Source organism: Vombatus ursinus, unplaced genomic scaffold (genome assembly GCF_900497805.2).
Source record: "Vombatus ursinus unplaced genomic scaffold, bare-nosed wombat genome assembly UNPS02014799.1, whole genome shotgun sequence".
NCBI lineage: Eukaryota > Metazoa > Chordata > Mammalia > Diprotodontia > Vombatidae > Vombatus > Vombatus ursinus.
In genome coordinates, this window is record NW_020954577.1 from 1,628,984 (window position 1) to 1,645,770 (window position 16,787).

The window sequence follows — 16,787 nt, forward strand, 5'->3', positions numbered from 1 at the left end:
TGCATTTTCTAGATCTGTTTGAAGGAGTCGTGGGGTAGGTCTTGACTCTACTTCTTCCTCTGGGGCTGCCATCTTGTCTCTACCCCATGTGCGTGATCCTTCAGAAGTCACTGAGAGCAGCTTAGCAGCTACATCTTCAGTTCTTTAGGTTCCTGGGCCTAGTGACAGCGAGGGGATTTCTCACTGTCTTTCTGTTATCTTGAATTGCAGCTCCTTCTTGGCCATTTCTGTCTGTCCTTTCCAACCCAGAGGTCATTCTCTCTGTCAGAGAACACAGAAGCAAAAGAATTAAATAGTTCAATCTCTGCCTTGGTGTATGCTGTCATCCATTCGTGGGGAAGGAGCAGGCCCAGCCCTTCTCTGACCCTCTCTTCCATAATTCATAAATAAATCCCTCGGCCACCTTCATCAGCATTCCTCACCAGCCTTACGTTCCAAGCTGTTAACCTGTTTGCTTACCTGCCCTGTGCCTATTTTCTAGAACTGTCTTTTTAGAAACAAAAATCCTCGAATTTCCGGTCAATACGAATTAGCCTCCTCAGACTTCCGCTTTTCTTCATCTAATAGTATCTTCTTGTCTCCAGAACGTCATTCTTGAAAGTCTCTCATTCTGGCTGGGTTGATTTCTTCTGGAGAATCTGTGGGATCCTGCTTATCCTTTTCTATTCCCTTTGAAATCTGCTCTCCCAAGATCTGGGATGTTGGACTGTGCTTGCCTTTGCTCTCCACAGTCTCAAAATCTACAGAAATGCTGTCTCTCTGCCGGCTCCCATCATTTCTCTGGTTTAACAGCTACCTCTTCCTTGTTGGTCAGGATGTTGAATAAATGACCCTTTCCTCTTGTTGCTTCCACAACTTTTGGAAGAGTGAATGAAGCTTTTTTTCCCACATTGGGACTAATTTAATAAACTTTTCCTCTATGTAGACATGAAAGAGAAGCCTGTTCTTTCGTTTTAACTTCCCATATGGTAAGTAGAATGACCTGTTTGTGAAACCACTCTGGTTGTAAGCCAGGTGATTTTTCTATAGGCCAGATCATCTTCAAATAAGATTTTTTAGAACACAGCTTACATGAGATAGCATGAGGTTATACCTGAGACTATCAGAGTGAGGAGAAGTTTCGAGGTGGTCTGGCCGTGGAACAAAATGTGAATCATATGTGACCTCTCAGCTTTCTCCTTTTGTTGGATCTCTGTCTTCATCACTTGCTAACAGTGTTGGTCCCCCAAGCCTGTCTCCTGGATCCTCTTTTCCTCTCCCTCTATGCTGTTTGACTTGCTGTGGCTGCCATTGAGGGTGGGGCCTGTCTCGTGTCTTTCTTTGTAATCCTTGTGCTTAGCACAGTGCGTAGCACATAGTAGGTGTTTAATAAATGCCAGTTGACTTGACTAGCTTTTTAAAAGTATATTTTACTCTTATTGGAATCTGAAAAACCACACATCAATGCAAATGTTTTAAATAGTGACCCAAATAGTGATTTACTCAAACAAAAATAGTGCTTGGTTTTTCTTTTTTTGAAGTAGAAAAGAGGGATTGGGTAGGATAAATGGTCTACTCCAAAGTAACATGCAAGCCAAAAATAATGAAAACTGCTATGCAGCAGTATTTTCTAGAGGATTTATTCTCTTATTCTTTACTAAATTAGCATTGAAAAAGAGCAGGTTAGCAAAGCCACTGGAGCAGCTTGACTTGAACTTTGCTGCTGACACAGTGAGTTCTCAAAAACATGGTATAACTTCTCTCCTGTATCTTGAAACTTCAGACTCTCTGTGAGGGGCATTATCATTCCTTTCATTTGACCCACTCATTTTACAGGTAAGCAAACTGAGGCCCAGGAGAGTTCAAAGTGGCACGCCCATCATTCATTCTTCATTCTGCAGGAACATTCCTGCCCAGGGCTTTGTTCACAGCCCCATCCTGCTTCTCTTCTGCAAAATGGGAATGAGGCTGGAACCAAATGATGATTTGCTAACTGAGTGGGAATATCACTGAATCTGGAGGCTGATAATAAAGACCATTCCTCCCTCAGGGAGTTTATTGGCTATGGGATTACCACTTGTTTGCCGGGCATTTCTCCATGGATGTTGTAAGTTCATCTCAAATTCTCTTTGTAAAAAGATGTCATTCCCAAAACCCAGGACATAACCTGTTTTGTCTCTGCCTTATCTATCTGGCATGGCCATTACTGTCTGTCCCATAGACTCGGCCTCTATCTGCCAGTCTGTTTCTCATCTCCTTTTCTCTCCATCCATCCCTTCACACAGCTTCCAAAGTCATTGTCCCTGTGGAATCAGTGCCTCACTGATGCATCAAGACGCCCACAAACTTTTCATCCTGGCTGGCTGCAGGCAACATTTCCAGACCTCTTTCGTGGACCTTGTGTTCCAGTCAGACCAGCCTACTAACTGTTCCCCAGGCTGAGTATTCTGTCTCCTTCCTGTCTCCCTCCTGAGTAACCTCTCTGTCCTGGAATCCTGAGCTTTTTTCAAGGCTCATGGTCAGGGCCAGGGGGAGCATCTCCCACAGGAAGCCCTTCCTGATACCCTCCCTCCCCCTGCCCCATATTAGTTCTGTCTCCCTCCCTGTCCTGCATGTTGACTTGGAAAACCACAAATTAACTTTATCATTGTTGCATTCTATTTTTATTCTGTTAAATATTTCTGTGTTACATTTAAATCAGGTCTGGGACAAGTTTGACCCCTCTGCCCTAGTAAACTGTAAACTACTTGAAGAAGAAGAAGAAGACTGGTTTCATCTTTGATTTTGTATCCCTAGAACTTAGCACTGGATGCTTTGTTCGGAGTAGGTGCTTAAAAGATGTTTGTTGACCTGAATTGAGAATTGTGTAAAAGACACCCAGTTCGTAAATGTGGTCATCTTTACATGAATCACAGTGGGTGCTGTAATTCATTGCCTTTGACTTGAAATTAGACTCTCACTTTCCTTTCTTTTAAAACAACATTGCCAGACGCACATAGTAGTACACATCTGCTATCCCAGCTACTAGGGAAACTGAGGCTGGTGGAGCTCTGAGTTGGGGGGGCAGGGCGAAGCAGTGTTGATTAGGTATACGCAACAAGGTCTGCATTCATGTGGCAAGCCTGGGGAGGGGGAGCGATGCCAGGGTGCATAAGGTGGTGTAGACCCACCTAGGTTAGAAATGGAGCAGGTTGAAGCTCCCAGGTTGGTTGATTTGTATGTAATGGGATCAGCATGTGATAGATCTGGCTGTATTCCAGCCCGGGTGAGAGAGGGAAACCCCATCTTTTAAAAAATAAAGGCTAAAAACATTACTAACAGCTCTAGTGGTTTATAAATAGTAGTTAATAATGGGGTGCTTTACTTTTTTACAAAATACTTGACATGAATTAGGGGCAGCTAGGTGGCCCAGAGTATAAACCCCAGTCAGGAAGACCTGAATTCAGATTCTGCCTCAGACACTCACTAGCTGTGTGACCCAGGGCACCTTGGTTACTTATCTGCTGTCTGCCTTAGTTTCCTCATCTGTAAGATAGGGATGATAATAATAGCACCTACATCTCAGGGTTGTATTGAGGATCAAATGAGGTAATCATTGTAAATTACTTAGCCCAGTGCCTGGCACATAGTAAGCAATACATAAATGTTACCTGCTATCATTACTATTAATATCTCATTGCTTACAACAGCTCCATGTGACTTATGCAGGTCGTCTGTCCAGTACTCTGTCCACAATCCTGTCTTTCCTCCCCTCATTTTCCTTATGCTACTTTCCCAGCCATATTGAAGGATTATTAAGCATAGAGAATCTTGGTCTTCACTTGTAAAATGAAGATGTCAGTCTAGAAGGTCCCTGCCATCCCCAGCTCTGACTCTGTGAATAGAGCCCAGAAAGTGAGTGTTTCGGGGATGAATTGACGGTCACCGTTTGATGCTACAGTCATTAGCGATGCTAAAAGGGACGCCCTAAGACTGCTCTCCTCTTTATCGGTGAAGCCAGCAGCTTCCCCGAGTCTGTTCTTTCTCAGCCTTTGAGGTGGTTTCCCTGACTCATTTGCCTGCTCCTCGTTAATGCCCTTTTAAGATTTTTGTTGACGGTCTTGAATGTCATTGTCACTTCCCAGATGACAAACGAGTACCATCAAAACAAGCCAACACATGGTCCACGTCTAAGACTGTATGTCTTATTGTACGCTTGTTGTCTGTCCTCTCTGCTGATGAAGTCCAGACCGTCCGTGAAGTTATGATTAGTTATTTGCATTAATCAGAGTTCTGACGTCTTTCATTGTTTGTCTTTCTGTTTCCTGGTCACGCTTCTTTATGTTTTCCTGGTTGTTCTCTGTTAGTTCTGCTTGCTTCATTCTGTATTCACCCCGTTTCTCAGAATTCTTTATATTCATTTTTTCTAAGATGGTTCGGTAAATTCCATTGCTGTGGTAGATTTCTTTCCTGTGTGTGTACCCTTGGACTTCATCCTGGGCCCTTTTTTTTCCATATATTGGTGATTTCATCAGCTCCTTTAGGTGTACCTATAATCTCTATGCAGATGACTCCCAAATCCAGCCCTTGTCCAACTCTTTTGAGTTCCAGTCTCGTATTCCAACTGATTGGTGATCAGTCAGTCAGTATGCATTTATTAAGTGCCTACTATGTGCAGGCACCTGTGCTAAGTAGTGGGGATACAAAAAGAGGCAAATAATAGCCCCTGCCTGAAGGACTATTAATCTGATGGAGAAGACAACAACCCAATCTATACAAACAAGTTACATGTGGGATAATGGGAAATAGTAAGAGAGGGAAGGCACTAGCATGAAGGGGTTGGGAAAGACTTCCTGTAAAAGATGAGATTTTAGTTGGAACTTTAAGAAGCCAGGAGGCAGCATGCAGAGGTGAACGTTCCAGGCCTTGTCATGTTCCCTGAGATATTCCCTAGGGACCCCAGACTGAGCAAGAACAAATAACTCATAGCTTTCTCTTAAGCCTACTCCTAATCCTTCCCTATCTATTTATTTACTTACTTACTTACTTATTTATTTATTGGGTTAGGCAGTGGGGTCAAGTGACTTGCCCAGGGTCACACAGCTAGTAAGTGTTATGTGTCTGAGGCTGAATTTGAACTCAGGTCCTCCTGAATCCAGGGCTGGTACTCTTATCTACTGCGCCACCTAGCTGCCCCAACCCTTCCCTATTTCTGCTGAGGGCACCACCTTCTAGTTGCCTAGGTCTGTGTTCTTAGAATCATTCTTTTTTTAATTTTCAGCATTCACTTTGATAAGATTTTGATTTCCCCTCCCTCCCCAAAACAGAATACAATCTGATACAGGCTCTACATGTACAATCGTGTTAAACATATTTCCACATTAGTCATGTTGTGAAAGAAGAATCAGAACAAAAAGGAAAAACCATGAGGAAGAACAGAAAGAGAGAACATGGTATGCTTTGACCTACATTCAGGCTCCATAGTTCTTTCTCTGGAGGTGGATAGCATTTTCCCTCTTGAGTCTTTTGGAATTGTTTTAGATCATTGCGTTGCTGAGAATAGCTAATCCTATCAAAGTTGATCATTGCGCAGTGTGACTGTTACTGTGTGCAATGTTCTGGTTCTGCTCATTTTCACTCAGCATCAGTTATGCAAGTCTTTCCAGGTTTTTCTGAAATCCACCTGCTCATCATTTCTTTCTTTCTTTTTTAAAAATGATTTATTTATTTATGTATAGTTTTCCACGTTCACTTCCGTAACATTTTGACTTCTAAATTTTCTTCCCCTCCCCAAGACAGCATGCAATCTGATGTAGGGTATACATATACATTCATATTAAACATGTTTTCACATTAGTCATGTTGTAAAGAAGAATAAGAGCCAATAGGAGAAACCATGAGAAAGAAGAAACAAAAAGGAGAGAGCAAATACTATTCTTCAATCTGCATTCAGACTCCATAGTTCTTTCTCTGGAGGTGAATAGCATTTTCCATCTTGAGTCTTTTGGAATTGTCTTGGATCGTTGCATTACTGAGAAGAGCTGAGTCTATCAAAGTTGGTTATTGCACAGTGTTGCTGTTAACTGTGTACAACTTTGTCTTGGTTCTGCTCGCTTCACTCAGCATCAGTCCATACAAGTCTTTCCAGGGTTTTCTGAAGTCCGCCTGCTCATCATTTCTTACAGCACAATAGTATTCCATTACATTCATATACCATAACTTGTTCAGCCATTCTCCAGTTGGTGGGCATCCCCTCAATTTCCAGTTCTTTGCCACCACAAAAAGAGGTGCTAATACATATTTTTGTACATGTGGGTCCTTTCCCTTTTTTATGATCTCTTTGGGATACAGCCCTAGAAGTGCTATTGCTGGGTCAAAGGGTGTGCACAATTTTATAGCCCTTTGGGCATAGTCCTTGGAGTCTTTCTTGTCGTTTTCCCCTCCCACCAGTATGTGGGATCATTTGCTAAATCGTGTTAATTCTCCCTCTGGAAATCTTCTCCATCATCTTTTCTCCACTTTCATGGGTCCTCATCGCCTGTCATCTGGACCGTTGCCTAGTGTCGTAATTGGTCTCCTGCCTCCAGCCTCTCCCCTTTCCGAACAGCTGCCAAATCGATATTCCGAAAGTACTGCTTTCTTTGGCTGCCTGTTGCCCAGGATAAAATAGGATCTCCATGGTTTTGGCACTGAACGCCCTTTTCAGCCTGGATCCGGTTTCAATTTCCAGGCTGCTTAAGCATTTCCCACCTTCACACATGGCCTGTCTCTACTGCTTTGGCTGCTTTGCCATTTTCCTGACAATTTATTCCATCTCCTACCCTGTTCCTTTTTGGAATGCTCTGCCTCTTGGAATTCCCTTGCTCTCTTCAAGCCTCAGCTCAAATGCCACCTGGCTATACCAGGGTTTCCCTAATCCCCCCCCCCCAGTTGTTAGTGGTTACCCCTGAACTCACTTTGTATTTGCATAGATTTTGTATTTACCTACCCTACCCCCAAACCCTAGTAGAATGTAGGGTTCTTAGAGACTTTTTGGTTTTTGTCTCTATGCCCCAGTGCCTCTCAATGCTAGCACATAGTAGGTATTTCATGAAGGCTTGTTGAATTCAACTTACAAAGTGCTGTAACAGCATTTGGACGTTTATTAGCACAGGTATCACTTAGAGAAAGCTGTTTTTTTTTTAACCATTATGCGAATGGGAAAGGAAAAATATCATTTCTCCCATGCCTCAGTAAGTTGCTTTTTTTCCTAAACCATAACAAAGAATTTTTGATTAAGACTTTATTGTTCTAGTCAACATAACCCAAGTGGAGAATTTTGAGAAATTAAAGAAAATCTTACTTTGCAGAGGTAAGCAATTTAAGGCAAGCCTTTATTCAGGGGGTCAGTGCCATCTTTTTAAATTAATTAATCAATTAATTTTGGTTAACAGCCTGTTCAGACTTCAGTGGTAGTCCAGTTACTGTTGTCCGTAGGAACTGACAAGACTAATAAGCTGTGGACCAGAAGAAGGGCCACGTTGGGAAATTGGCCAGTGACTAAGGTGCTTTTTGTGATGCTAAACGTGATGGGTAGAGGCAGGCACATTGCACTCCCGTCCTCAGGGTAGGAAACACTTGAGTTAAGGAATCCATTCTCCTTGGTGGAAGAGAGTTGGCGTTTCGTGTGTCTGCCAGTTAAGCAGAGTTCCTCATGTACCACAGGAGGCAGCCTTAGTTTTGGTCAGGTTTGTCAGCTTCAGGACGTTCGTCAGAAACTGATGGAATACAGGGAGAGGAAAAGATGAGCCTGGAACGAGTAACAGCAGTTGTTGCCAGTGACCTTTCACTGAAAGCCGAGGCCAACAAACCCAGCTGCTGACCCCTCCGCCCCACTTCTCATATTGGAGTTAATGGGCTGGGAAACCCAGAGCTCAATGGTAGTGTATTGAATTCACTTCATTTCTTACAGAAGCCAGAAACTTGACCCATGCTATTATTCTTATGTTTGGGACACTGATTCTTATAACTTAATGCATTATTACTATGACATAAGCACATGTGGAAAAGACTAGAAAAAGATTTTGAATAGGAGTTGGGGTTTTGTTTTTTTGTTTTTGTTTTTTTTTTTAAACTTATTTATAAGGAGGTTTAAGCAGTAATGGTTGAAATACAGTGGCCTTGAAACTCTTTTTAGCAGCTGTAGACTCCAGTTCAACAAATATTAGTTCAGCACCTGCTGTGTTGAAGATGCTGTTAGGTGTCTGGAATGCCAGGAGAGATGTTAATACCACATTGTCTCTCCTCTCCAGGAGAAGGTGCTGTGATGTGAGGGGACCTAGTGTAAGGGTAAAAGAGAGCTTGCTTTCATCTGGAAGGGCTAGGGGAGGAGTTTTGTGAAGCAGGTGGCAGCTGAGTTGGGCCTTGAACAGTCAAGGCCTAGGGAACCCATTCCCAATGGGAGAAATGCCCCAGGCAAGATCACCAAGATGAGAGAAATTGGGGGCGGGGGGATGGACACGCAGAATAACTCCGTTTTGCCACAACGTAGAATATTGAAAGGAGAGTGGCAATGGGGAGCCACTGAAGGTTATGGAGTCAAGTCAGTGGGCCTACTAACAGCCCTGGCCTAAGTAAGCCCTGAAGATGCAAAGACAAAACCAGGCCCTGCCCTTAAGGTGGGGAAAACCACGAAGGACTCTATGTATACAGGATAAATTGGAGGTGATCTTAGAGGTAAAGCACTGATATTAAGGAGGATTAGGAAGGTGGGATCTTAGCTGAGGCTTGAAGGAAATCCAGACAGCCAGGAGGCAGAGGAGAGAGAGAATTCTAGGCTTGGAGGACAGCCAGGGAGGGGGCAGGATTCAAGAGATGTTGGAGGAGCAGCCAACAGGCCAGTGTCGCTGGACTGAAGAGCACATGGTGGCCAGAGGAAGGGAGAGGAAGATTGGAAAAATAGGAAGGAGCCAGATGATGAAGGCCTTTAAAAGCCCATCAGGGTTTGATTCTAATCCTGGAGTTGTTTGACTTAGGGACCTGACATGGTCAGATCTGTACTTTACCATCATTTTGACAGCAAAGTAGGGGACAACTTGAGACTAGAAGAAGATCCAGTGAGCCTTTGCAGTAGTCTGGGAGTGAGGGGATGAGGGCATGCTCGCACATGTGTGTGCACATACATACACATGTGCATGTATATACAGATGTATATGAAATGGTGTGAAGGTAGATTCAACAGGTTTTGTCAGCTGATTGGATATGAGGGAAGAAAGAGAGTAAGGAGCCACGGGTGATATGTGGGCTTCAAAACTGGGAAACTGGTGGTGCCTTTGACAGTAACAGCAGAATTAGGAAGAGAGGAGTGTGGGGGCCAAAGATGATGAGCCCAGTTTTGGATATGTTGAGTTTATGATGTCTCCAAGAAATGCAGTGGATTTTGGGAGAGAGGTCAAGGCTGGATAAATAGATCTGTGAATCATCTGCATAGAGATGATAATTACAGGAACTAATGAGATCACCAGGACAGTACAGAGGGAGAGAAGAAGGCCCAGGACAGGGCTTTTGGGGGGGGGGGCACTTTTGACTAGCAGGTGGCCCTGGTTGGAGATTCTGTTGGAGACCAAAGATTGGTCAGATAAGATAAGAGAGCCAAGAGAGAGACACGTCATGAGACTCTAGAGAGGAGAGAATATCAAGAAGGAGAGAGGTGGACAATGTCAAAGGCTGCAGGATAGGGAGAAAGAAAAAGCCATTGATTTGACAATTAAGAGATCATTAATAACTTTGGAGAGAGAAGATTCAGCTGGGTGATGATGTTGGAAGCCAGACTGAGAGTTCCAAAGAGAGAGGAAAGGAAATGGAAGCACTGATTGTAGCTTCCTCAAAAAGTTTAGCTAGCAGGCAGCTAGGTGGCTCAGTAGATAGAGCACCGGACCTGGATTCCAGAGGACCTGAGTTCAAATCCGGCTTTAGACATAACACTCACTAACTGTGTGACTCTGGGCAAGTCACTTAACCCCAATTGCCTCACACACACAAAAAAAGTTTACCTAGAAAAGGGAGGTGAGATACAGGAAGACGGCGAGCGGGATGTGGCTCGAGGGACGACTTCGGAGGATGAGGAGACATCTTCCTTCCCTCTTCTTCATAGGCAGTAGGGAAGCAGCCAGGAGACAGGGAGAGGCTGAAGATGAGTGGGAGTGAGCTGGCGAAGAGGGGAGGGTGAGGAAGAGCATAGCATGTTGGTGGGTTGGCCTTGGCAAGGAGAAGGGCTGCCTCTTCCCATGAGACAGGGATAAAGAAGATAATGGGGAAAAGCATCTGAGTGAGAGGAGAGGACAAGCACGGGAGGAATGACGCCATACCAGGGGTGTTCAGAAGAATACTCAGGCAGTGTGGTGGAGAATGGGTCAGATTCGATGGACTAGGGGTAGACTAGATGTAGGAAGAACATTTAGAAAGCCCCTGACAATAATCTAGACCTGTGGGAGCCAAAGTGTGACCCTGAAGGGTCGTTCTTGTCTCCAGTACAATTACTGAACTAAGTGCCTAAGATACAGAGAGGAAATAAGGATGGGAGAGAAAACTCCTAGAAGAGTTCAGCTGCGAGAGGGATGGAGAATCCTGGAAGTCCTTGTGGTACTTTGCGGGGTGCATGGCAGGCCTGGGAGGTCTCACTGGAAGTAGTTGGTGACTTCCAGCTCAGTCCAGGTGGTGTGAACAGCAATGTTCTTTCTCCCCTTCTTCTCCCCAACAGGGTTTGGGTTTTGGGGTGGGAGGTGGGGGGGTGTAGTATGAGCTGTACCAGCAGCTCAGGTACCTGGTTGTGTTTTAAGATTATCTCTCCTCCACTTTATTTTTTTTCTTTTTTTTTCCCTTTTTAAAAATTTTTTATTAATTTATTTTGATTTATCAATAATCACTTCCATATGCTTTTGAGTTTAAAATTTTTCTCCCCCCTCCTCCCCACCACCCTCCCCAAGACGGCACACAATCTGATATAGGCTATACATTTACATTCCTATTAAACATATTTTCACATTAGTGATATTGTAAGTAAAAATTAAATCCAATAGGAGGAACCATCAGAAAGAGGAAACAAAACTCAATAGAAGAGGAAAAAAAAATAACAATTCAACTTCCATAGTTCTTTCTTTGGATGTGGATAGCATTTTCCATCACAAGGCCTCTGGAAATGTCTTAGATCCTTGTATTGCTGGGAAGAGTTAAGTTTTATCAATATTAGTTGTCACACAATGTGGCTGTTGTTGTGTACAACGTTCTCTTGGTTCTGCTCACTTCACTCAGCATCAGACCATACAAGTCTTTCCAGGTTTTTCTGAAGTCTGCCTGCTCATCATTTCTTATAGCACAATAGTTTTCCATCACATTCATATACCACAACTTGTTCAGCCATTCCCCAGCTGATGAGCATCCTCTCAATTTCCCATTCTTTGCCACCACAAAAAGAGCCGCTATGAAAATTTTTGTACATGTGGGTCCTTTTCCCATTTGTATGATCTCTCTGGGATATAGCCCTAGAAGTGCTATTGCTGGGTCGAAGGGTATGCACATTTTTATAGCCCTTTGGGCATACCCACTTTAATTTTCTGTGAGATAGGCTAGCTACAGGATAAGCAGATTCCAGGCTCCCAGCCTCAGGGTCTCTTTATCCTTTACTCATGTAAACGAAACTACTTTTTCCAAAGTTATCGGTGATTTCTTTATTGTCAAATTTGATGAGCTTTTCTAAATCTTTATCTTTTTTGACTTCTACATTGACTGTCCTTTCTTGAACACTTAGTCTTTTCTCTGTGGATTACTAAAAATTGTTTATAACCCACCAGAGTACCCATATCTGCACATTTTAAAACTCGGAAATAGAATTTCCTAATTTGTTTAAACATCTTCTAAATAATGAATTTCAATGGGTTTTGAACCAACTGTAAAAATATAAAAATGAAACATCTTCTAGTCAGTTAATGGATTGGCATCACTGAAGCTGCACATGTACTAGCTAAATTTCACCCAAGCCCTCTGTGTAATTGGGGGGTAGAATTGGAAAATAAAGTGTCAGGGTTTGTAAATTTGACCAATGCTACTGTTCTTCCATTCGCATCCATGTGTCTGGGAGGTGTCTTTTTTTTTTTTTTTAAGCAAAGACAACTGTTAAAACCAAGTATTAAAATGAGTTAAACTTAGGCTTTCTAAATGTCAAACCAAGATCTTGAAATATAACAGAACATGCTCAATCATGTTACTTTAATGGTATGTTAGAGGAAAATGTATTGTACCATTAATAAATGAAAGGTTTTCAAAATATTAATTTTTTTCATCCTTTAATCCTATTATATCCTACTATATATATATACATAATTATTAGTACTGTAGTGTATATAGATACAGTTTATAAATAAAATCAATGTCAAGATTGTGTGCTCAAAGATTTTGTTACTGATTTTGTTCCAGAAAAACCTGGAAAGACTTGTATGGTCTGATGCTGAGATTTTTAAAATTTTGGACATGACTGGTCCATATATAAAAGAAATGGGAGGCTGCCCCCTGGTGGCTACATTGAGAATGCACAGGAGGAACCACAAGAAAGTGTAGAAGCAGTAGGAGGCCCAGGGTGCTTGGGGTAAGGCAGAAGAAAGAGGTAAAGATAGATCCAGGTTTAAGACTTAGAAGAAGATGAAGGTGATGGTCTCTTGAATAGAAAGGGAAATTAGAGGTGGGACGAGTTTTGGAGGGAAGACAATGAGGCCAGGTTTAGATGCTAGCAAGATATCCAGGTGGCTGGATCTAGTGAAAAGGTGAAACTACCAGCCTAGAGATTGGGGAGAAGTCAGGGGCACACAAAAATATTTGTAGATGGGTAATATGTATTAATTAGGGGCAGCAGTGTAATTCAATGGATAGAGCACTGGGACTGGAGTCAGGACTCATCTTGCTGAGTTCAAATCTGGCCTCAAACACTTACTTGCTGTGTGATCCTGGGCAAGTTACTTAACCCTCTTTGCCTTAGTTTCCTTGTCTGTAAAATGAGCTAGAGAAGGAAATGGGAAACCACTCCAGGATCTTTGCCAAGAAAAGTCTGATATGTTCTGACATGACTGAACAGTAATATATAATATGTATTAATTATAAACATTTACTTGTTAATCTTAGAGATTAGAACTTTTAATATTTGTTTCTTTACTACCTCCTTCCTAAAACAAAACTTCTGTGTTTTGTGAATAGGGCTAGGGAATATATATTTTTAAATATCAGTAATTATGCCTTATAGACACTAATACATGATTTACAGACAAAAGAATTTTGAAGTTTATTTAAAAAAAACAAAACCAAAAAACAAGAAGCTTGTTGTCTCCAAAGAGTGATTTAGATTCTTATCACTCATCTAACATCAAGGCTCAAAATTCCAAAGGGTTGAAAATAGGGGGAAAGGTTCCCTTAGGCCAATTAATCATTCCACCAAAATATAAGGTTAGCCCTAATCTGTAAAAACCAAATGTGAGGTGGGGAGCGTGCTCCCTGATGAACAGTGGCTGAAAAAAATGGCTGGAGTTGTTTGTAACAGTTTTTTTGTTTGTTTATTTATTTATTTATTTTTGACCAGGCAACTGGGGTTAAGTGACTTGCCCAGGGCCACACAGTTAGTGAGTATCATGTGTCTGAGTCTGGATTTGAACTCAGGTCCTCCTGACTCTGGGGCGGATCCTCTAGCCACTGAGCCATTTAGCTGCCCCTGTTTGTAACAGTTTTAAAAGATGTTTCAGCATCTTTCTTGTCTTCAGTAGAGCTCACAAATTTTTTTCTGAGATTTTTTTTTTAATCCTAACCTCAGGAAAAAAAGATCTTAACTTGAAAAAAGAAACATATCATAGTGAAATGTGTTCTTCTTTCAACTCTTACTAAAAATGGCGGCATTGCTTTTCGTTATATTGTCACTAAGCAACGGAAGCTTAAGTTTTACTTTGGGGTAAAAAGAGGAAGTAGAGCTACAAGTGGTCTCCCAGGTGGGGAGAGCCCTGTCAATTCTAACAGTCCCTGATTTTTTTTTTTTTTCATCTAATTTCTCTGGGCTTCAATTTCCTCATTTGTAAAGTAAGGAGGTTCTATCTCTAAAACTGTATCATTTGAAATGACTCAGAGATGAGGAGCTAGCCTGGCTTTCTGTTGGTACAGCAGCAGAACTACAGATTCGTGATCCTTGTGGGCAGGGCCTGCTTATTATGTATCTGATGGAGCACTTGAAGCAGGCTTCAGAAAATGCTTGTTGGTTTGTTGATTGTAGATTTAATATGTAGATATGTTTTATGGAGCACAGTATCTTAAAATTAGTACCTTTATCATGAAAAAGTTTTAAGTTCTCAAAATAAGGGCTGGTGAAATTTCATTGTGTTTGACCACTGACTTCAGAAAAGGGAAGTGGTTTCTAATTTCATTTTTCCAAGTGATTAACAATTGTAGTTAAAAAGGATGCCATTTGTAAAATGTCATTATGACTGTAATTAGGAATAGGAATAAACTAAGAAAAAAAGTTTTTAATAAGAAAAATACTAGAATGTTTTTGATTTCTAAAGAATATAATTTTGTCTTTATAGATCAAGGAACAGAGAAACATGAAGGAACAGTTTCTACTTCTGGGATCACTGATCAAGAGAAGGAATTATCAAGCAATGCTTTTCAAGCATTCATGGTAAGAAAATATTTCATGTTAATCTCTGAAACTTTTGAGAAACTTCTTTCATATTGGACATTCTTTGTTGCTTTTAGGAATACTGTCTTTGATAAGCACCTGAGAGTATAAGTTTTTGTGAAATTTGAACTTCTTTAAAGACCATTGAAAGGATTTGGAAGAGCAACTTTTTTTCGTTGTATTGCTTGTACAAAACCAAAAGAGCTATTCTCTGATGTTTGTTTTCCATAGACTTTTGAACTTTTTATTTAAATTCAGAATTGGAATTTCTTTGGTCTTGGGCCCACTGACAATGTTGTGTACCTTTGGCATTTCCCATATTAGAAGGGTTAGGGGTTTTACCTCTTGGGAGTTTAGACTCATCATTTCTCTTGGAGAAGATATGGCTTAGTAACGTGACTTCAGGCTTGTGATCAACCTCTCTTTTCATTAATCTGAGGGATTTTGTTCTATCATGATGTGCGTAAAATCATTTTTGAAACTCTTGGTTTACAAGGCTAGAGTGTAAGTCACTGTGTGTGCCCTTTGTAGGCTGGGAATTATGAAACATGCCTGCAGCACCTGGCCAGCCTGCAGGACATCAATAAGGATGACTACAAGATTGTCCTGAACACAGCGGTGGCCGAGTTCTGCAAAAACGAGCAGACGACCACCGATCACCTGCGAGCAACGCTGAACCAGCTGAAGAATCAGGTACGCCGGCGCGGGTCAGCGTTGTTCACGTGGCCAGTTCCATTACGCTGGCTGCCCCTTATTTTCTTGTTGTAAATCAGAAAGTGTGATGGGCTATTTTTCAGGTCCATTCAGCTGTCGAAGAAATGGATGGCTTAGATGATGTCGAAAATAGCATGCTCTACTATAATCAAGCTGTTATTCTCTATCACCTGCGCCAGCACACTGAAGCTATATCAGTCGGAGAGAAACTCTATCAGTTCATAGAACCTTTTGGTACGTCATTGATTGAAGCAAGTAATTTTTCACATGTTTTCTCTGACTTAAATTTTTTAGTTCATCAAATTCTTGAATAATTTATACTAGGACATTCTGGCTGTTTCCTCTTTGATTGTCCCTTCTCTGTCTCCTTTGCAGACCCCTTTCCTCGTTCTGACCTTGCAATGGTGGTGGGCTCTCGGCTCGATTCTCTTCTTGTCGCATGCCCCATGTCTTTAGCCTTGACATCTCTGCTGAGCCCCAGGCCCACATTTCCTCTGGGTGTCCCCTGGCCTCTCAGACCCACCGTACCTAAAGTGGGACCTAACTTTATCCTCAAACTTGCTTATCTTTCTGACTTTATTTTCTGTTGATGCCTGATCCACCTGTTTGAAACGTAGCTGTCTTTGACTTATTTCTCTCCCTTCCAACATCTGATTAGGTGACATATCCTATCGGTTCTGTCACTGCAGTTTTCCCTTCTCTCCTTCCTTTCCCACTGCCCTCGTACAGGCTTGTGGGACCTCGCGTCTGGACTACCGCTACAGGCCTAGATGCCCCAACCTGTTCTTGCTCTAGTCGGTCCTTCATCCTGCTGCCAGGTGAATCTGTCTTTGCCGATCTGGTCACGTCATTCCTCCGCTGAAAACTCTTTTGGGAGTCCTGATTGCCTTACTCGATAAACTCCTTTGCTTGGCATTCCAGGTCCTTTCAGTCAATCATTTGATCAGCTAATAAACATTTGTTTAATGCCTGCTGTGTGCCAGGCACCGTGTTAAGCACTGGGGATACAAAAAAGGGCAACAGGCAGCCCCTATTCTTAAGGAGCTTACAGTCTAATGAAGAAAACAACAGGCGAGCAAATACAGACAAAGCAGTGCTGTGCCGCCACCCCGTCCTTTCCAGTGTTACATCATGCCCTGAGCTCCCGCCCAGCTGGACCCCTTGTCTTGCCTTACAGCTTTCACAGTGTCTGCCTTTGCTCACGTCATGTTTTAATTAGAAACAGATTGCCTTTTGTCTTGGATTCCTGCCTTTCAAGAGCCCACTGCTACACAGTTCCATGAAGCTTTGGCTTCTCTCCATTTGCCCTTGCCCTTTCCCACTACGTGGGAAACACGCTTTCTCTCCTCTCAACCTTCTCCAAACTTTTTACTGTCTTTCATTTGGTCACCATGTTCCATTTCATGTTGTATTTGGGTACATGTTATCTATC

The 16,787-nt window shown here is 42.2% G+C and overlaps 1 protein-coding gene across 4 annotated transcripts in view; it reads left to right on the forward strand.

Annotated features, from left to right (window-relative positions):
* Window positions 1–16,787, forward strand: part of LOC114050543 (CCR4-NOT transcription complex subunit 10) — a 66,702-nt gene that overhangs the window by 9,672 nt on the left and 40,243 nt on the right. For all 4 annotated transcript variants that reach the window (XM_027872319.1, XM_027872321.1, XM_027872320.1 and 1 more), the window contains 3 exons: window positions 14,547–14,641; window positions 15,173–15,334; window positions 15,439–15,589. In XM_027872319.1, coding sequence (XP_027728120.1) covers window positions 14,547–14,641; window positions 15,173–15,334; window positions 15,439–15,589 — 408 coding nt within the window. The remainder of the gene's footprint in view (window positions 1–14,546; window positions 14,642–15,172; window positions 15,335–15,438; window positions 15,590–16,787) is intronic.